Here is a 21,462-nt window from a genome sequence, read left to right on the forward strand (position 1 = left end):
CTATGTTCTAAGAAAAAGGAATATGAGTAAGCTGTTTGGCCCTTTGAGCCCACTGCACCATTCAATAGGATCATGGCTGATCTGACTTTCCTGACGTCCACTTTCCTGCCCTTTCCATGTAACCCTTGATTTTTTTTTTTCCTTTGCTGTCCAATAATTTAGCAATCTCAGCCTTAAATACACACAAGGACACTGCCCCACACACACTGTGGCAAGGAGTTCCAAAGGCTTTCAACCCTCAAGAAATACCTCCTCAGTTCCGTCTTAAATTGGTGTCCCTTTATTCTGAGACTGTCCTCTGGTCGGAGAGTTAGCCATGAGGGGAAACATTCTCAGTGTTTACCCGGTCAAGCCCCTTAAGAATCCTAATTGTTTCAATGAAATCACCATTCATTCTTCTGAACTCGAGAGGAGAGTCCCAACCTACTTAATCTTTTGCTCATAGATGATCGCTTCATAGTGGGGATCATCCCAGTGAACTTTCTCTGAACTGCCTCCAATGAAATTGCATCTTTCCTTTTTAAATATGTGGACCAAAACTGTTCTCTGTATTGCAGAGCTTTAACCAGCATCTTGTATTGTTGCAGTGAGACTTCCTGATTCTTATACTCCAACTCTATTGAAATAAAGGCCAACATTCCATTAGCTTTTCTGATTGATTGATTACCTGCTGCACTTGTGTGTTAAGTTTGTGCTTTGTGCACAAGTGCCCCCAAGTCCTTTTTTGTGTTGCAGCTTTCTGCTGGTTTGCAGCAGTTAAGTAATGCTGTATTTTGTTCTCCCTTCCAAAATGAGAAACTTCACGTTCTCCCATGTTATACCCCACTTGCCAACAGCTTGCCCACCTGCTTAACCTATCAATATTTTTCTGTAAACTGTTCTATCCCTCTCCCAGTTTGCCTTTCCACCTATTTTTGTCATGTGCAAGTTTGACTATAGTAAATTTGCTTCCTTTCTCAGTCGTTAATCTATATTGTGAATAGTTGATGTTCTAGCAGTGAACTGCTGTCTTGAACTACTTTAGTCTGTTTGATGTAGGTCGACCCAAAATGCCTTTAGCGAAGGAGCTCCAGTATTTTGACCCTGCAACACTGGAGAAACATGTTTCCAAGTCAGGATAGTGAGTGGCTTAGAGGGGATCGCAGTGTTCCTATACATTGGTTGCCCTTTGTCTTCTGGATTAATATTAGTCATAGGTTTGTAAGGTGCTGCCTAAGGAGCCTTGGTGAATTTCTGCATTACATCTTGTACTACTGCTGCTACTGAGCTTAAGTGGTGAAGGAGTGACTGTGTGGATGTGGTCCCTAACAAGCAAGCTGCTTGAGACCTGGATGGTGTCAAGTTTCTTCTAGTGTTAGAGCTTCACCTCATGTGATGGAAAATATTCCATTACACTCATGACTTGTCACTGGTGGATGAACTTTGGGGGAAATAGGAAGTGTTATTTGCTGCAGGATTCCTAGCCTTTGGCCTGTTGGTGTAGGTCTTGATGGTATGGCTAATTTCTAGTTACTATTAATATCCTGGGACTACTATTATCAATATCAAAGGATGATGGTTACATTCTTTATTATGGGAAATGGCCATTGCCTGGCACTTGCATAGTGCAAATACAGTTTGTCACTTGTCAGCACAAGCCTGAATATTGTCCAGGCCTTGCTGCATTTGGACTTACATGACTCAGGTACTGAAGCAGTTTATGATGCTGTAGTGACTGGAATAAGGACCAGGAGGATCTCGTTGAACAAGAGTTCCCTGATTGACCCAGGCTGACACACATAAACAACAGTCTCGGGGATTCTCCTCCCTCCCAGGGACTGGGTTGAGCTCTCTGTTCAGAGTCTGTATACCGTGCACATGTAAATAAAGGGTGACTGGGCAACAGGGTACTGGCCTCCCTAGAGTTATTTTGATGGTGGTGAGAGAAAACCGTGTGCTCCTGAAAACGTTTTTTTGAGTTAGGATCAGCATTTCTGGCATCATGCCTTTTATTTGTGAAGCCTAACTTGTTTGATCCTGCAATTAAAGATTGGGCCCAGTATGTAAAAAGAGTACATTATTTCTTCTGGGTAAATGACGTTGAGGAAAATGAAAAGTGATGTGTAATTCTTCTGACTGCTTACAGACCTGCAGCTATTTGTTATTAGGAGCCTAACTTTCCCTGAGGCACCAGATGCTAAAACCTTTCAAGAGTTGATGGATTTATTTAAGGAATATTTGGATCTCCAGCCTCTTCTTAATTCTGAGACGTGATCAGTTTTATTTGGCACTTCAAGAGTCTGAAATCTGTACTGTGATTTTTGATAAGGTTATGATGGCTGGCAGAGGTATATGATTTTTAAGTTAACTGTGAATGAGATGCTGAAGGACCATTTGGTAAGTGGGATTCATGACATAACCATGCAAAATGGTCTATTAGCTGAAGGCAACTGGACTTCAAACAGGTGTTACAGCTGGCTTTGTCATTAGAAAATGTGGCAAGTGGAGAGCTACAGGGTGTCTCAATGGAATGGGACATCCTCCTCTATCCAGCTCAGCTTCGAGAACATTTTACAAGGTTCACCACAGGTTGTCTTGGACGATGTGTTAGTAACTGGGAAGGCCAATAAAAAGTGCTTGGAAAGCTAGGACGTAGTGCTTAAATGTTTCTCTCAACCAGGTGTATGCCTTAGAAAGGGAAAATGTGTTTCAGGTACTCTAAGTGACCTACTTTTGCTACAGAGTTGACAAGACCTGGTCACAGCCGTTGGGAGATGGTGAGGGCAACTTAAAGGTGCTAGGAGAAAGTGAGGACTGCAGATGCTGGAGGTCAGAGCTGAAAAGTGTGTTGCTGGAAAATCGCAGCAGGTCAGGCAGCATCCAAGGAGCAGGAGAATCGCCGTTTCGGGCATAAGCCCTTCTTCAGTAATGAGAAGGGTGTGCCAAGCAGGCTAAGATAAAAGGTAGGGAGGAGGGGACTTGGGGGAGGGTGTCAGGATTCCTCCCTCCCCCCACCCACCTTATCTCCATCCCAACCCTCTGACTCAGCACCGCCTTCTTGACCTGCAAGCTTCCTCCCGACCTCTCCACCCTCACTCCCTCTCCGACCTATCACCCTCACCTTAACCTCCTTCCTCCTATTGCATTCCCAACGCCCCTCCCCCAAGTCCCTCCTCCCTACCTTTTATCTTAGCCTGCTTGGCACACCCTCCTCATTCCTGAAGAAGGGCTTATGCCCGAAACGGTGATTCTCCTGCTCCTTGGATGCTGCCTGACCTGCTGTGCTTTTCCAGCAACACATTTTTCAGCTCAATTTAAAGGTGCCCCAGCTCCCACATCTATAATGGATCTTAGGTCTTTACTTGAGTTGGTGAATCATTATGGAAAATCCATATGTAACCTGGTCTCCACCTTGGCACCCTTACGCTTGCTATTGAAAAGGTTCAGTCTTGGACATGGTCACATAGCCAAGCTGTAGTCTTTAAGAAAGTGAATAAACAATTATTGTCGTCTAAAGAATTGGCCCACTATGATCACTGGTGAGATGTGATGTTGACATGCGATGTCTGCCCATATGGTATCCGGGTAATGTTGGTTCATTGGTGGCCCAACTAAGAGAAACACTCAATAGCATATGCTTAGTGGACTTCAGCTGATGCTGAACGCAAATATGCTCAAATACTGAATGAAGGTTTGGTGTGAGAAGTTGTACGAGCACTATTACACTCCTAAATTTGTAAAAATGTAATGGATAACAAACTCCTGCTAGGACTACTTTAAAAAAAAGACACTGCTATGCCGCCCACACCTTCAGGTCAAATTCAGTGGTGGGCCCTTATTCTCAGTCCGGGAGGCCAAGTAGCAAATGTGGATGACTCGAGCCACCTCCCACTAGTGGTCGCTCTGCTGGAAGAGTCCATTCTGGTTTTAAATTTTTTTGGACACCATTCTGGTCACTGCTGACAATATCTAACTGGACACATAACATCCCGTCCTGGCAAAACTAAAACAACTGGTGGTGATGCGGGAAACAAAAGGGCCCTCACAGCCAGAAGTGAAACTTTTCTGAACCTGGCAAGACTGAATGACCGTTTAGCATGGTATCTTAGGGGAAGGAAGAGTGAGTGATTGTCAGGGGTAAAGGTCACTCCAGATTCTGGCTGGACACCAGGGTCATCTGGAGGTTTCCAAAATGAAGATCTTGGCAAGAAGTTGTGTGGTGGCCAGAATTAGAAGCTGACATTGGGCACTGCCCCATCAATGCAGCAGAGCGTTAATGAGGACACAAATTACCACCAGCAGCTTCCCCACCTTTGTGAGAATGGCTGGGTAAACCATGAAGTCAGTTACACATTGAGCACATGAAAGGACTGTCATAGTCACTGTCCTTGGTCATTGTAAATGCCCATTCAAGATGGTTGGATATACATAGAGTTCATTCATCAAACTCTAGGATGATTGAAAAGCTGCAAGCATTATTTGCAATACGTGGTCTCCCAGAAGTATTGGTCACAGACAGTGGGACAGCAGGGATTGAAAGTTGCCTAAAGTTGAATAGAGGTCGACATGTCCAGATAATTCCATACCATCATTCACAATGATGTGGCAGAAAGAGCAGTGCAAATGTTGAAGGAAGGCTTGAAGAAAAAGTCTACAGCTTTGTTTGATACCAAACTGTCCTGGTTCCTGTTTTGATTATAGGACCATCTTTCTCTCACAATTACAGGGGTAGCTTCAGCATAGTCACTGTTGGCGAAGACTCCATACCAGGTTAGATTTGATATTCCTGGACTTGGGTGATGGTGAAACTGCATCAGGAATGCTAATGGCAGATATAGTGATTTGGAATGAGGGCCTGGTGGATCTCCTTGAATACGAGCTCCCTGATTGGTGTTGTTAACCAGGGAAAATTAGGAAGTCCTGATACACATGTGCGCACACCACTGTTTCAGGGATTCTCCTCACTAGGGACTGGAAGTTGAGCTAGCTGGTCAAAGTCCTTCTATTACGCACGTGTAAATAAAAGGTGACCCAGTGACAGGTCTTACTTCAGGTGCTGAACATTGAAATTGTCAGTAAATGTCCCCATCTCTGACCTTTTTTTATAAAAAAAATTTTTTTCCACACTACCGCTTAACTGCGGTAGTGCTTATTTTTCCCCAGTGCCCATGTGAGCGCAGGTGTGAGACAGTGAAAGACACAAAGTGCACGAATCTTTATTCAATTTCCACCACCAGGAAGATATGAAAAACACCCGAGTGGCCAGTGACAAGCACTGCCCTTCACATCAAAGGGCAATGCTGTGTGAGCAAAACAGGGGAGGGGAGGGACTAAATCAAAATAGAATTGGAGGGGGAGATAATGCACTTTATTCCCTGCGGCACCCACCTCTCCCTGAACAACTCCAGGGGGTCAGTGGACACCGCGTGCTCCTTTTCCAGAGACACCTGGGCTCCAACGTAATGACAGAAGAAGGGCAGGCAGTCGGCCCTACCGACCCCCTCCATGGCCCGCTGCCTGGACCTATTTATGGCCAGTTTGGCCAGGCCCAAGAGCAGACCCACAAGGAGGCCTTCAGACCTGCCCCTCCTCCTCTGCACCAGGTGCCCAAATATCAGGAGTGTGGGACTGAAGTGCAACCAAAAGCAGAGGAGGAGGTTTTTGAGAAACTCAAAAGGAGTGCAAACGCCCACACCCATACATGGTCCACGGACTCCACAGCACCACAGTCTCTGACCTTTTTATAACGCAGGGAAGGTCAATGAAGCAGCTGAAGATGATTTAGGTCTAGGACACAATCTGAGGAACCCCTGTAAAGATGCCCTGGAACTGAAATGACTGACCTCCAATAATCACAATTATCTTCCTTTGTGCCCAGTATGAAACTAACCAGCAGAGCTTTTATCCAGCTGAACAAAGATCACTGGCCCCAACACTAACGATTTTCTCTTCAGATGCTGGAAATTTCTGTTTTTGTTTCAGATCCCCAGCATTTGGAGTTCTTTGAGAGTTTTCTTTCCACCCTGATTCTTATTGACTCAAGTTTTGCTAGGCTTCTTGATACCACACTTGGTCATATAATGCCTTGATGTAAAAGACTATGACTGTCTCTGGAATTCAGCTTTTGTTTTGATCATGTTAGTTATTACTGAGCAAGTTCTGCTTCGTAGTAGTCTCGACAACTGACTATAAGTTTGGTCTAAAGTAGATGGCGGGCAGTAGTTGACTGTGTTGGGTTTGTCCATTTTTTATTTATTTTGTAAATATGAAAAACTGATTTTCTACATTGCTTGATAGGTGCCATTGTAAATGAGAACAGCATGGCTGTGGCATGATGAGTTCTGGAGTGCAAGTCTTCATTACTGTTGCTGTCGTGTTGTCACAGCCATAGCCGTTGCATTGTGTCCATTGTTTGTTTGTGAAGTGAATTAAACTGATTGAAGAGTGACATCTGTGCTGGTGACCTTTAGAGTCCAAGATGGATCATCCACTCAGTGCTTCTGGTTTTAAAATAGATACGAATACTTCACCTCTTGTCTTTATTGTTGATTTGCTATCCCATTGTTGAAGATGGGGATATATGTGGAGCTGCCACCTGTTAGTTACATAATTGTCCATTGCCACTTATAACTGGATGTGGTAGCATTGCATAATTTGGATCCTGTTCTCCTGGTTATAGGACTGCTTGGCCCTATCACATGCTGCTGCTGCTTATGGATATGCAGGCAGTCCTGCATTGTGGTTTTGCCAGCTTGACACTTCACTTTAGGTATGCTTGCTGCTGCTCCTGGCATGACTTCCCATGGTAATCATGGCTTGGAGTAACCCCCATGCCATATAGCTAAGATTGTGGTTGAATATAATTCTGCTGCTGATGACCCATGGTATCTAATGAATGCCCAGTTGAGGAGTTTTAAATCTCTTCAGTATCTATCCAATTTTACCACTATGGTAATGCCACAACACAATAGAGACTATATTCAACATGAACACAATTTTCTTACTGCAAGGGTTGTTTCGTGGTCACTTCTGCCAATCCTGTCTTGGCTGGATTAATGTGTGGTAGGTAGATATGATGAGGATAATGTCAAGTAGGTTTTGCCACCTTGGTTCCCTCACCACCTGCCATAGACTCCGTGTAACCAATAGGCCTGTCTTTAACACTTAGCAATGTTGCTAACTAGAGTTGTCCATTTTGTGGGGGAGGGAAATTGCTCTGTGCTACACCCCTCTCCTGTTGTTCTCCAGCTTGTTATTCTTCTGCTCTGCAATCAAAGATCTCCAAGTCCATGATTAACTTTGCGATCATTTTCCCCTACCTTCCCGATCCTCCCATGTGCCAGTGATTCCAGCATGGGGCCCCAGGTATTTGCCTCAATTCAGCTTACCCAAGAGACAGCTGTACTACAGTACCACTTGTGATGAAGGACATTGAAGTCCCCATGGTGCACATTCTTTTTTTTTAAAAGAAAAGCATGCTCAGCATAGAAGTGGACTGATTCATCTTCTGTTATGAAGCAGAGATTGACATGCCTCTGATAATTAAAACTGAAACACCCAGAGGGGAACACCTTGCCTCAACCTGATCAAGAACTATGACAAGGTGGTATAACCTACCTCTTACCCCCAATCTGTTATACAGGAGTGGTTAAATTAAATAGAATACTTTCACCCACTCTAGAATTAATAAGTAACAGTTTATTTACCAAATTCCAACAATGAACAAATTTAACAGAATTACGAACAAACAGAATAAAACTCTTCTAATTACTACCTATTCCCTTCTAAACTAAATTCTAATAGGTATGCTGTTTCAATAACTGGTCTCGCTTATATAAATTCAATTAATAAGAACAGTAAATGAAAACTTAATCTGAGTTTGCACAGTCTGTCTTCTCTGCTTTACCTCCAGTCTTCCTTCTGATCTCCTGTCACAAACTCCTTTCTTCCAATGCTACTCCTGTGAGGATTTTGAGCTGGAAATACTGTGATACCTCTGGTCTTTTCAGAGGGACTAAAGATTTCTGTGAGAGCTTGATATTTACTCTTCAGATGGCTTGCCATCAAAATGCCCCCTGCCATGACACATTAAAATTCTTATTTGATTGGTTTTCAGGTGTCAAAACAAACTTTTTAAATGCAATTAGTCTCCAAGTGTATTTTTAAATTAATTGGCTGAATTTAAACTGGGTAAAAATGCTGCTTGGGCCTGCTGACTAAAAAGTCTTTTGGTACACTTTTTCAACTTTTGGGGCTTGCAAGCTTCCAAGCACAGTTGCTCGAAAGCTCCATGCACTGCTTTTCAATTAATTTACAATATTACAATATTTACACACCAACTTTGTGACACACCCAAAAGTGGGGCAATAGGTGGCAATCACCAGAGGATTTCTTGCACACCTTTGATCTGGATGTATAGAATCTATGTTGGGGATACCCAGGTTAACATGCTTCAGATGTACGCAACTGGGGGCCATTCTTTTGGTAATGACGGTGATTGGAACAATGATTGTTAGGCTAATGCTTCAGTAGATTGTGGGCCAGCTCTCCAATTTCCACAGGACCCCAGTAAGGAGGACTTTGTTGAGCTGACCTACTCTTTTGTCTTGGGCACCTTTTCCCATATGTTCAGCTTGCACCTTGTGAACTGCAAAAAGACTCCCTTTTCCAGTTCCCTTTTGTTCCAAAGAAACATCTTGTCAGCTTCAAAACCTGACCTCATTTCTCTCCCCAAAGATGCTGCCAGACTGGAGTTTCCTCAGGACTTTAGAATTTCAGCATCTGTAGTATTTTCCTTTTTTTTAAAACTCCTTGTCTTCTCCAGGAGGGCTAGTTGGTAATAAGGATGTGGAACCTCTAATGAGATGTGCCCAGCTGTACTGTTTTGCTCATCAACTAAGCTGAGATAAGCTAAAAATAGGCAAATTTTAATGTGTCTATATGTTACTCTAACCCTGGGTTGAGGGCAGGGGAACAGAATCTTAAAAGTTGCTTAACTACTTTTATTCTAATTAATGTGTTTGGTAGATTCCATAAAGATATTGGTACCGCAGGAGTCACAATCTGCAGGACGTGGAACAAAGAAGGACCAAGAATCGCAGAACACTGCAGAAACAACTGTAGCAGTTAGTATTGCAATTTTAATAGTTTCAGAATGTTGTAACATTGTTAAGCCTCAGTATTTTACGTGTCTGTGTGTGTCTGTGTGCATGTGCATCATAGAACAATGCAGCACAGAACAGGCCCTTCGGCCCACTATGTTGTGCTGAACATTTTGTCCTAGCTTAAGCACCTATCCATGTACCTATCCAATTGCTGCTTAAAGGTCACCAATGATTCTGACTCTGCCACTCCCACAGGCAGCGCATTCCATGCCCCCACCACTCTCTGGATAAAGAACCTACCCCTGACATCACCCCCCCCCCCCCCCCCCCCCCCCCCACGATACCTTCCACCCTTCACCTTAAATTTATTCCCCTTGTAACACTCTGTTGTACCCAGGGGAAAACGTCTCTGACTGTCTACTCTATCTATTCCCCTGATCATCTTATAAACCTCTATGAAGTCACCCCTCATCCTTTGCCTTTCCAATGAGAAAAGGCCTAGCACTCTCAACCTATCCTCGTACGACCTATTCTCCATTCCAGGCAACATCCTGGTAAATCTCCTCTGCACCCTCTCCAAAGCTTCCACATCTTTCCTAAAAGAGGCGACCAGAACTGCACACAGTACTCCAAATGTGGCCTTACCAAGGTCCTGGTACAGCTGCTACATCACCTCACGACTCTTGAATTCAATCCCTCTGCTAATGAACGCTAATACACCATAGGCCTTCTTACAAGCTCTAGCCACCTAAGTGGCAACTTTCAAAGAGCTATGAACATAGACCCCAAGATCCCTCTGCTCCTCCTCCTTACTAAGAACCCTACCGTTAACCCCGTATTCCGCATTCTTATTTGTCCTTCCAAAATGGACAAGCTCACACTTGACAGGGTTGAACTCCATCTGCCACCCCTCAGTCCAGCTCTGCATCATATCAAAGTGCCTTTGCAGCTGACAACAGCCCTCCTCACTATCCATAACTCCACCAATCTTCGTATCATCTGCAAATTTACTGACCCACCCTTTTACTCCCTCTTCCAAGTCATTAATAAAAATTGCAAACAGCAGAGGACCCAGAACTGATCCTTGTGGAATTCCACTTGTAACTGGGCTCCAGGCTGAATATTTACCATCTACCACCACTCTGACTTTGACCGGTTAGCCAGTTCTCTATCCAACTGGCCAAATTTCCCACTTTCCACATAAGCCTACCATGGGGAACCTTCTCAAACGCCTTACTAAAATCCATGTACACTACAACCACTGCTCTACCCTCATCCACATGCTTGGTCACCACCTCAAAGAATTCAATAAGACTTGTAAGGCAAGACCTACCCCTCACAAGTCCGTGCTGGCTGTCTCTAATCAAGCAGTGTCTTTCCAGATACTCATAAATCCTATCCCTCCGTACCCTTTCTATTACTTTGCCTACCACCGAAGTAAGACTAACTGGCCTGTAATTCCCGGCGTTATCCCTATTCCCTTTTTTGAACAGGGACACAGCATTCACCACTCTCCAGTCCCCTGGTACCACCCCCATTGACAGTGAAGACGAAAAGATCATTGCCAACAGCTCTGCAATTTTCTCTTGCTTCCCACATAATCCTAGGATATATCCTGTCAGGCCTGGGGGACTTGTCTATCCTCAAGTTTTTCAAAATGCCCAACACCTCTTCCTTCCTAACAAGTATCTCCTCTAGCTTACCAATCTGATTCATACTCTCCTCTTCAACAATACGGTCCCTCTCACTTGTAAATACTGAAGAAAAGTACTCATTCAAGACCTCTACTATCACTTCCGACTCGATACACTGTTTCCCACTACTGTCCTTGATCGGACCTTCCCTCGTTCTCGTCATTCTCATGTTTCTCACATATGCATAAAAGTCCTTGGGGTTATCCTTGATCCTACCCACCAAAGATTTTTCATGCCCTCTCTTAGCTCTCCTAATCCCTTTCTTCAGATCCCTCCTGGCTATCCTGTATCCCTCCAACGCTCTCTCTGAACCTTGTTTCCTCCTCCTTCCTCTTTACAAGACACTCAACCTCCCTCGTCAACCAAGGATCCCTCACATGACCATCTCTTTCCTGTCTGACAGGTACATACATATCAAGGACACGTCGTATCTGTTACTTGAAAAAGTTCCACGTTTCAACAACACCCTTCCCTGACAGCCTATGCTCCCAACTTATGCTCTTCAGATCTTGTCTTGCAGCATCGTATTTACCCTTCTCCCAATTGTAAAACCTACCCTGTTGCACGCACCTATCTCTCTCCATAACTAAAGTGAAAGTCACAGAATTGTGGTCACCATCACCAAAATATTGTATCACCGTCTCTTGACGGTGCACTGGAACAGGAAGTTATGTCATTGACATCGTTGTGCGTCCACACTGCTCTAAAACCCAAAAAGCTGATTCTGTTGATGTCACTGTGCACCCATTGGCCAGTTCCTGTCTCACTTGCCATCCTGTTTACAGCTTTGTTCAAGGGGTAAGGCTGTGGGTGAAACAGTGAGTATTAAAGGGTTGAGAGCAGGATAGCAAGATAGGCAACAAATGGGAGGTAAGTGGAGTAACAAGTGAGGAGCAAGGGTTGGGTGTGCAGCTGTGATTGACCAACACCCAATGTTATTGTTCAATATATGCAGCCATTTGCAGTGTTGCTGACAGTGATATCACTGTCAATATGACTGCAATTGTGGCAGCAAATGCAGTCTAAAGATACACTGGATTCAGAACCTGACCTATAGGGAAAAGCTAAGGTTTTTACATTTAAAAGATTCTTTTGTAGCTAAAATGAGGGATCGGATAAATGTGATCATGCAGATGTTCGATAATAATAGGATTTCCAGTACATGGAGACCTGAATTGGGCAAGCAGAGGTGACACAAAATAGTGAAATGTGAGAGGCTGTTCGAATGGAGGATGACTATGTTGAAGACCATAACTTTTTTTTAAACTTTTGCCTTTGATATACAAAGTACAATAACCTAAGCTGTACCTTTTTATTCAGTTGGAACAATGTACTGTATCTGTTCATGATTCGGGCCCTCTTCATTGGGAACGTTGGCTCTTTTCAGTCTGTAAACATGCTCCTGAGCTACTGGTTGTTACTTGAATTCTCCCTTTTACTCCCACTCTAGCCTCTTCTTCCCTCTGTCTCAGCTTCTGATTGATCAAACTTTATATGGACTCCATGTTAAATTTGACAATTTCAGATTATAACTATTTTTCTTGATAACAACATGTGCCAATAGTAGTGTGCTATTATAAGAGCAAAATACTGTGGGTGCTGGAAATTTGAAATGGAATGGTAGAGCAGATCTGGCAGCATCTATGAACCTTTCAAGTTTCAAGTACACTTTGGCGACTTATTAGAACGAGTTCAGCTGTTGCCATTTACTAGTTTTGGATTTTTCTTTGTACACTGAACCTTTTTTTTTTGCCTAGTGTCATTGCTTCTGTTTGTCACATTCATTTCCCTTGATTACTATCCTGTTGAAAACCTTCCTTTTTCTCTTGTCTTTGCTTCCATGTATCTTTCTCTGTTTTGATAGTCAGTGAACTGATACTTATGCTGCAAGACTAGAATGTTTCTTGTATTTTCTCTTTTTGTTTTGTTACCTTAGGAATAGTCTAATTGGCTGGGAATAAAAACTATTTCCTGATCCTGTATGTTGCTGGAGCGATTGATTTAAGTCCAAAAGTTGCAGCTATGCTATGCTTCTCTTGTATTTCTTCCACTAGTCTTCTGATGGAGAAGAATTGATAATTGGATTATCTGAGGAATGTATGGCAAAAGCTGCTCATTTAACAAGGTCATGCTGTCCTTATCTTTTTTTTGAGGTTGTAAACGACACAGACTCAAGTCTGGGGTTAAAGGGTTTTACAACCAGTTTAATAATAGCTAACGGATACTACCTCAGGCAGAAGGCTTTCAAGTTTTTTTAAAAAAAACACTTGTACAATGAAAGGGGAGTGGCCTGTTCTCCCAGCTCCGTTTTTCTCTGATTTGGTTTGGGTTTTAACAGTAATGTGGTAAAAGCTGTTGGACCCAAAGAAGCAGGTCCAAGCTGGTACTGTCTGACTTCTGTCCTGTAAGAACCTGTGTTTGATTTTGTGCCAAGATGTGTTTATGGGATTTGTTGCTAGTATTAGTTAACAAAGTCATTAACTTGGGATAGACTGTTGGGCTTTTGGAAAGGATATGTTATTCGGTAATCTATTTTTTTTTGTTTATGCTTTATTTGGTAATCTTGTAAATAAAGTCTGTTTTGCTTAAAACTAAGTGGATTGACCAGCTGCATCCCTCCTGGAATATTCTCATTTCACCTGCATAAAACCGCTAGCAAAGTTTAGGGTCCAAGCTATCTTCTTGAAATGTTTTGAGGGGTCTGGCCTTATCCATAACAAATGTTATAAGTAATGCAGATCATCTGAAATATGTTTGATTGACATGGATTCAGAAGCAGCATGAATCTGTCAACTTTTGTTTAGTTAGGTCTTTTTCTTCATTTCTTTCCCCATCTTGGGGTTAGCATTATTAAAAACTTTTAAAAATTTTTACTTACTTACCAACTTCATTTGTGTACTTTTTTCATGGTTAGGAAGCCATGCCTGTGAAGAGACTAGTGCTTTACCTAAGCTTGGAAATAACATTGATCAGCCTGTTGGTTTTTTATTTTTTGTTTCATATTGATCGTTCAAAAACCTGCACGCTGTGCTCAGGACACTGAGAATTTGGAATCTTCAGCTCAGCCCTCTCTCATCCACCCCTTCTGCCATATTTCATGTTGAAGAATATGTTATAGTTAGAACCATAATAAAATTGTCTATGTAAACATTATTTAGTGATTGCTTCTTACCATCTTTTGTATTACAGAGCTCTGACAACGTACAGAAACGTGTTGCCTTTCAAACTCAGCCGGACATTAGATTAATGACCATGCAGAGTAAAATGGACCAGTGGGATTCAGTCTTGGAGGAACATGGGGAATCTAACCATTGGCAGTCCTCAGCAACACTGGAACGCAACCAGCATAACTTCAGGAATGAGGATAGTTCCCTTTCACTGTACGTTTGACTTTACTAGATTTGCAATGCCTTTAACAAATCGATCTGGCGTAATGAAAATGAATAGTTGCTTTTATACATGGCACATCTCATGACATCCAAATGCTTCAAGTAAAGTATTTGTTAAAGTTTAGTCACAGTTGTAATGTAGGTAACTACAACTAATTTGCCAAAGATAAGGTACCAGAAACAATAACTTTTGTTATGAACCCATTGTAACTATGTTGATAAAGGAACAGATATTGAACAGGACACCAAAAGAGTTCACTGTTATTGCTCAGAATAATCTTATGAGATCTTTTATGTCCATCCAAACATGCAGAAGAGATTGACTTTTTTTTGAGGTTACTTTTGGGTTTCACTGTCTATAAATATTAATAGATAAAGTTAAAAATCACACAACACCAGGTTATAGTCCAACAGGTTTATTTGGAAGCACTAGCTTTCAGAGCGCTACTCCATCAGGTGGTTGTGAAGAAGCAGTGCTCTGAAAGCTAGTGCGTCCAAATAAACCTGTTGGACTATAACCTGGTGTTCTGATTTTTAACATTGTCTACACCAGCACCTCCACATCTTAATAGGTAATACAGTTTGTATTTATGTTGACATATACAGTTTTGACTCTTTTATATAGTTACATAATTAGACTTAATCAGTACAGCTGGTACTGCTATAGTGTGTGTATCTTCAACGTAAAGTAATTTTAATGCGATTGAAGAATTTCAACCATTATTTGTAGAATGCAAACTTTCCTCATCTGTATTTGCTGTAATGTGATTCCAGCTCCATTAGTTTAAATGGTGTGGCTGTTGTACAATTTTTTTAAAACGTAAGATCGCACGAGAATGGAACTATGCATTAAATCAGAACTGATTGTACCCTAGATTATTAACTTTATTAAATTTAAAGCCACAAGACAAGGAAGTTAATTCCTTTAGACATTGCAGTATTTAAATTGCCACGTGACAGCAGGCACAAGCTGTCAACAAGACTGTATACCCATACACATTCTGTATACAAGTAAGGTCACAGCATATGTGTTTCTATCTCTCAAATGCATATACTTGTGGCAGATTTAATCTTCTCTCCTTTTTGTAGTTACATTCTCCATTATTCCCTCTCACACTTACTACATCATTCACCCTAAAGCACGCCCAACCCCACAACTTGAGTCAGCATTTGGTTCTGGTTCCCCTAGTGACTTCATTGTCACCAACTCTTTATGGTACTCCTCCAATCGCTAACTGTTTCTCTGAACAGCAAATGCTGGAGAGAGCGTATCAGCAGGAGGCATTGCAGAGAAACAGTCAGAGATTCCACCAACTTTTCCCCCATCCCCTTCTTCCAAACTTGAATGAATATAGCCCTAAACCATCCAATCCCTTTTCATATGTTAGTCCTGCCATTCCAGGAATCAGTCTGGAAAACATTTTTGTTGGACTGACTCCATAGCTGGACCATTCTTGCTCTGATGAGACCAAAACTGTGCACACTACTCCCAGATGTAGTCTGACAAAGACTATATACAATTGTAGTAAGACTCAAATCCTCTCTCCATGAAGCTCACAATACCATTTGCCACCTTGCTTGCTGCACCTGCATGCTTGCGTTTCAGTGGCTGGTATATAAGGACACCCTAGGTCTTGCTGCTCCCTACCCCTTTCCTAATCTAATGTCATTCAGATCATCTACCTTCCTGTTTTTGGTACCAAAATGAATAATCCTCATTTATCCACATTTTACTCCATCTGCCATGCATTTGCCTGCTCTTTCAACTTGTTCAAATCACACTACAGCATCTCTGCGACCTCCTTACAATTCTCCCTCCAATGCAGCTTTGTGTTGTCTACAAACTTGGGGATACTAAGTTTTGGTTCCCTCTTCCAAATCATTATTAACATTTATAAGCAGCTGAGTTCTAAGTACTGAGTCCTGTGGTACACCACTAGTCACTGCCTGCCACTGAAAGTTGTTCCAACTTTATTTATCTGCTAACCAATTCTCTCTGTCAGTATACTACCCCAGTCCTATGCACTTTAACTTTAAATGCTATTGTGTTATGTGGGACCTTGTCAAAAGCCTTCTGAATGTTCAAATAAATCACTTTCACTGGCTCCCTCTTATCAACTCTAATTGTTGCATCCTCTCTAAATTCTCGTAATTTGTCAAGCATGATTTCCCTTTTGTAAATCTCATGCTGACACTGTTCAATTCTATCACTGTTTTCCAGTTGATGGTGGTTAATAAGGCAGAGTTGTACAACTGCAGACATACCAGTCTCACTGAGTGGAAGAGTTCCAAAAAGTCAAATGCTGTGGATTGATTGGCAACTGCTTAAAAATTGACCTGTGAATGTGTGAAAATTATAACCTACAGTTTTTTCTAATTGCAACTTCTTTTTATAGTAACCATAGAGATCGAGGTGATATATGCACTTTACTTGGAGATGAACCTCTATCTCGCCGTAGAGTAAAGAATATCCTTGCAGAAGAGGAGCTGCATGAGATGTCTGAGCAGCTGTCTCTAAAGCTACGCCAACTTGATATGGTAACATTTGCATTCCGAACACTACAATGTAACAGTCATTAACTGGTTAAAATTACCTTAAAATATTTGAAAAGTAATGGTCCTGCCTGAGAGTTCAAATCCTTGAGTCAGGTTGCTGTATAAAATGTTGCATGCCAGACAGGTTGCATGATTCCATATCCCATGGACGTCCCACTGAAGATCACTACATGGGAAATTGAGCTGTTACTGCATTTTTGGGTTCTAAAGCCCTTTTGCTACGCATAATGGATACTAACCATTTCAGTATCTGTCATGTTTCTAAAGCTGTGATTGGCCTGAAAACATACAGATAGGATTTTTTTTGCATAAATTGCAAGGGTGGCATATGTTAAAACTTTAATGAATTGATTTGTCTCAACTAGCATTCTTATCTTGGGCACCACACTGAGGTAGGTGGCAGATGCTATGGAGACTTTACTAGAATGGGTTCAAAGAAGAATCCTCTTTGACTCTCTCATTTAGTTCTATATCTTTTTCTGCTGATGTTATCAAACGCTTTTTTTCTTTCTCCCCAGTATTTTCAGTTATTTCCAATTTCCAGTGTTTTTGCTCTTAATTTACTAGAATAAAACCAAAACAAATTTTCTTATTGAGAGACCAATGTCACTGTAGTTTTCACAACGACAAGGTTGAAGAAAATTGTGATTACAAGTGTTTAAAGATCACAAGGGTATTTAAGAGAAATGAGGCAAACTGTTTCCAGTAGCAACCATAGAATACCCACTCAAAACACCGTAAGAGCAGAAGTACACCATTTGATACAGTTTTGCCATTCAGTGAGACTGTGATTGATCTGTTAATCCTCCACCCCACTTTCCTGCCTTATCCCTATACTCTGATTCACCTTACTGCTTAGAAATCTATCTCCGCCTTTGAATATATTTAACAACCCCAGCCTCAACAGCCCTCCATGGTAAAAAATTCCAGATTTATTACCCTTAAAATTTCTCTTCATGGTCTTAAATGGGCAATTCCTTACTAAGTTTTAAGACAGCTGGCCCTAGACTTTCCTGCAATGATATCCTATCATTTTTCTAAACTCCAATGAGTACAAACCCAACCTACTTAACCTCTCCTAAGAAAATCTCTCCATATCTGGGACCAACCTAGTGAACTTTCTTTTGGAGTGCTTACACTGCAAGTATATTTTCCCTTAGACATTGTGAATAGTTTTGGTTCCTTTTTATCCAAGTGCGGTCTAACCCTGGAATGCCACCCCCGCACCACCCCACCCCACCCCCTCTGGTTCTGCTTATTCAAAGAATGGTTCTGAGGAAGCATCACTGGACCTGAAACGTTAACTTTGATTTCTCTTCACAGATGCTGCCAGACCTGCTAAACTTTTCCAACAACTTCTGTTTTTTTTTCTCTGATTTTATAGCATTCACAGTTCCTTTTTGGTTTTTGTTATGCATTTCTAAATGCTTTGCTATTACATCATTTTACAATAGACTCTATAACATGTTTTTACAATGACGGATGTTAAGCTAAATGGCTTGTAGTACCTTTTTTTTTGTTGTTTTTGGTGTTTTTTTGAATAAAGTTGTTACCTTTTGCACTTATCCAGAATCTAAGGATTCTTGAAATATAATTACCAGTGCATCCACTATGTCTGTGACTACTTCCTTTTCTATCCTATGTTGCAACTCATCTGGTGCAGAAGACTTATTAACCTTGAGCTCCCTTGGTTTCTCTAGTACTATTTCTGTAGTGATTATGTCCATTGTTGTGGCTTTTTCTTTAAATATATAAAAAAGCTGCTACTATCTTGTTATCTGCAAGTTTGCTGTCAGTTTGCTAAAAGATTAGTTTTTTTTTAAAAGTAGTTATGATCAAGAATACCTGAAAGGGTGATGGAAGCAGATATATAGTAGTAACTTTCAAAACCAATATTGTATTTATAGGGGAAAAATTTACAGTGGGACAAATTGTACAGGTACATTAAGACAAATGGCTTCCTTTTCTGATACCACATCATTCCATGATTCGTACAGTTCTTGGCTCAAGAGAGAATTCATATGATTCAATATATGAATTGACTGTTCTCTTGTTAACAGATGCTGAAACGAGCTCTGGGTGAGAAGGATAGAGTTCATAATTCCAAGGAAGAAGATAAATTGTCTCAACACAGTGACAGTATCACAGAATATAGAAGAGTCCAGCAGTTGCCTGGTGAGTGATCTCAAATTTGTTAAACTGCATTTGAGATAAACTTTGGAGCAGGTGCAAGTTGCAAGAAATTTAGAATAGATACTTAAGTCCAGCACATTCAGTAATCAATTACATAGTGTACAGCATGGAAACACATGGCCCTCATCTGTTTCTTTTATATTTGTTGACAGGATGCTGGTATTGCTGGTCAGGGCAGCAATCTTTGCCCTAAGAAGGGAATGGTAAGCTAGCTTCGTGGACATTGCAGTCCATGATGGAGTGGAGGTAGGGTTAGATACACCCTTAGTATTGTGCTGTTGGGAAGGGAGTTCCCAGATTTTTATCCGGAGAAGGAATGACACCAGGTTAGGATCATAAATGGCTTAGCCAGAAACGAAACTTGGCGTGCTTTCAAGCTGCCCTTTTTTTTTCTAGCTGGAGAAGTTGTGGGTTTGGAAGATACTATCAAGAGAGCTTTGGTGAATTAACTGTTGTGCATCTTTTAGATCGTGTGCACTGCTCTGCTTTTGTCGAGGAAGCAACTGTTAATGGTCCATGTTAGTGTCCTTCCATTCCTCCTCTTCTAACCCCATCAACATATGCATCTACTGTTTCTTGTGTTTGAAAGTGTCTCTGCTTTTTGCTTCAACCACTTGTGGTGATAAGTTTCGTGTTTTCAGGCGTCTTTATGGTACAGAAGCTTCTGTTGAATTCTCTATTGGATTTATTAATAACTATCATCAGGCAATGAAATAAGGAGCTGCCTTTGGCCAGAACACACAGCCCATCTTCTATTTATGACTCTCTACTTTTGGTGCCCATGACAAATGGAAACATTTTCTGTCTACCCCTATCAACCTCCATCATAATTGTGAAGATCTTCACTGCTTCTGAAGAGAATTTTCATTAGTTTATTTCAAAATGTCTTAATTTTTAATGCATTATTATTGAGGCTGGGGCAGGTGAGGTATGAAAGCTCTAAGTAGTTAATTGGAATAAATAAAATGCTCTAATCTGACAACATTTCCTTATTTGCTATGTTACTTCGCAACTATTTGTCAACTCCTTGCACTATTGGGTTCAATATGGTTCCAGGAGAAAGTGAGGACTGCAGATGCTGGAGATCCGAGCTTAAAAATGTGTTGCTTGAAAAGCGCAGCAGGTCAGGCAGCATCCAAGGAGCAGGAGAATCGACGTTTCGGGCATAAGCCCTTCTTCAAGAATTCCTGAAGAAGGGCTTATGCCTGAAACATCGATTCTCCTGCTCCTTGGATGCTGCCAGACCTGCTGCGCTTTTCAAGCAACACATTTTTAAGCTTCAATATGGTTCCAACTGAGTTAGATATCGTCAATGTTCATGAAAGATTTATGCACAGCAAAACTTGCTTTGTGTAAAACATAATCCCCTCAAAACACAACTGGGTTTACTAGGTGTGTATAATTTTTTTTTTGTCTGGATAATTAATTGTGCATTTTGACACATTACTAAAATTGCAAAGAAAATGCTTTCTGAATATAAGGCCCATTTAAGTTGCTGATCTCGTTGGAAAGAAATGTGTGAATAAGGAATTGGCTGAAACATGTAGGCATGGAACACCATTTTGGAATTGATGTGTAGGCACCTTTCTTAATTCACTGATTTGATCATCTAAAATGCTGCAATTCTAGATTTGTGATCAACTTGCCACCCAGCTGACTCGTGAAGACCTCTGGTTGCAACTCAGTGCTGTAGCACAAGATGATATTTTATTTTGATGATGATGTCTCCACTACTCATAGATGCGTTTTGAGAATATGATGTAACCCCCCCTCACTCAGAGTCTGGAAATGATGAAAGTGGATACTCCATGCTGTTCAAGTTTAAACTACTGTTTGAAAAAATCTGAAAAACAACACAGCAATGTCTGACCTCTAAACTGAAATGCATCGAAACAGTAGCAGAAATGGGACTTTTACATGTTAAAATAAGATCTAATTATTTTAATGCAAGAAATTGGTACAGCTGCTGTACCTTGCAGAAAACATATAATTTATCTTCTGTTTTGTCTGTGTATTTGAATTTTGGAAATGTCAAATAGAATGAAATATAATTTAGTATCAAATTTGAATATTTGGAACTAGTGAGGAAAGACTTATTCTGGGCAGAATAAAAGTACTTAAGCTGCTATAATCAACTGAGTTATTGGTTTTTTGGTCAGTTTAAACTGACACAGTATTTAAGTGAAGAAGATTATAAAAGGAATAGTAATCCAATCCACTTGTAATGCAGCAAAACAAACCAGGAAGCCAGCACGTGCCCGCTCCCTTTCTCCATCACCACCACGACATACCCTCCAAGCTGAATTTGAAGATGCTCTCAATAAAGACTCAAAGGGACAGATGAGGAGAATTCGCAGAGAGCTGCAAAAAGAAATGGACCAACAAAGGATGAAAGCAAAGGTAAATTAATTCCAAAGATTGGATTAACTCTTTAAGCAAGCTGAAATCAGTTTGTTGCACTTTGAATAAATCTGACCTTTATTAAGAGAACCATTTGAAAAGCAACGTTAAACCGTACTAATCACTGTTGCTGCTTCAGAAAATATT

The 21,462-nt window shown here is 41.2% G+C and overlaps 1 protein-coding gene across 1 annotated transcript in view; it reads left to right on the forward strand.

Annotated features, from left to right (window-relative positions):
- The window catches only part of LOC140464110 (centrosomal protein of 95 kDa-like), a 66,070-nt gene that overhangs the window by 28,058 nt on the left and 16,550 nt on the right, over positions 1 to 21,462 (forward strand). The window contains exons 10-14 of the mRNA XM_072558837.1: positions 9,007 to 9,104; positions 13,967 to 14,157; positions 16,563 to 16,704; positions 18,783 to 18,897; positions 21,146 to 21,315. Of these exons, the coding sequence (XP_072414938.1) occupies positions 9,007 to 9,104; positions 13,967 to 14,157; positions 16,563 to 16,704; positions 18,783 to 18,897; positions 21,146 to 21,315 (716 nt within the window). The remainder of the gene's footprint in view (positions 1 to 9,006; positions 9,105 to 13,966; positions 14,158 to 16,562; positions 16,705 to 18,782; positions 18,898 to 21,145; positions 21,316 to 21,462) is intronic.

This window comes from Chiloscyllium punctatum, chromosome 39, assembly GCF_047496795.1.
Source record: "Chiloscyllium punctatum isolate Juve2018m chromosome 39, sChiPun1.3, whole genome shotgun sequence".
In the NCBI taxonomy this organism is placed as follows: Eukaryota; Metazoa; Chordata; class Chondrichthyes; order Orectolobiformes; family Hemiscylliidae; genus Chiloscyllium; species Chiloscyllium punctatum.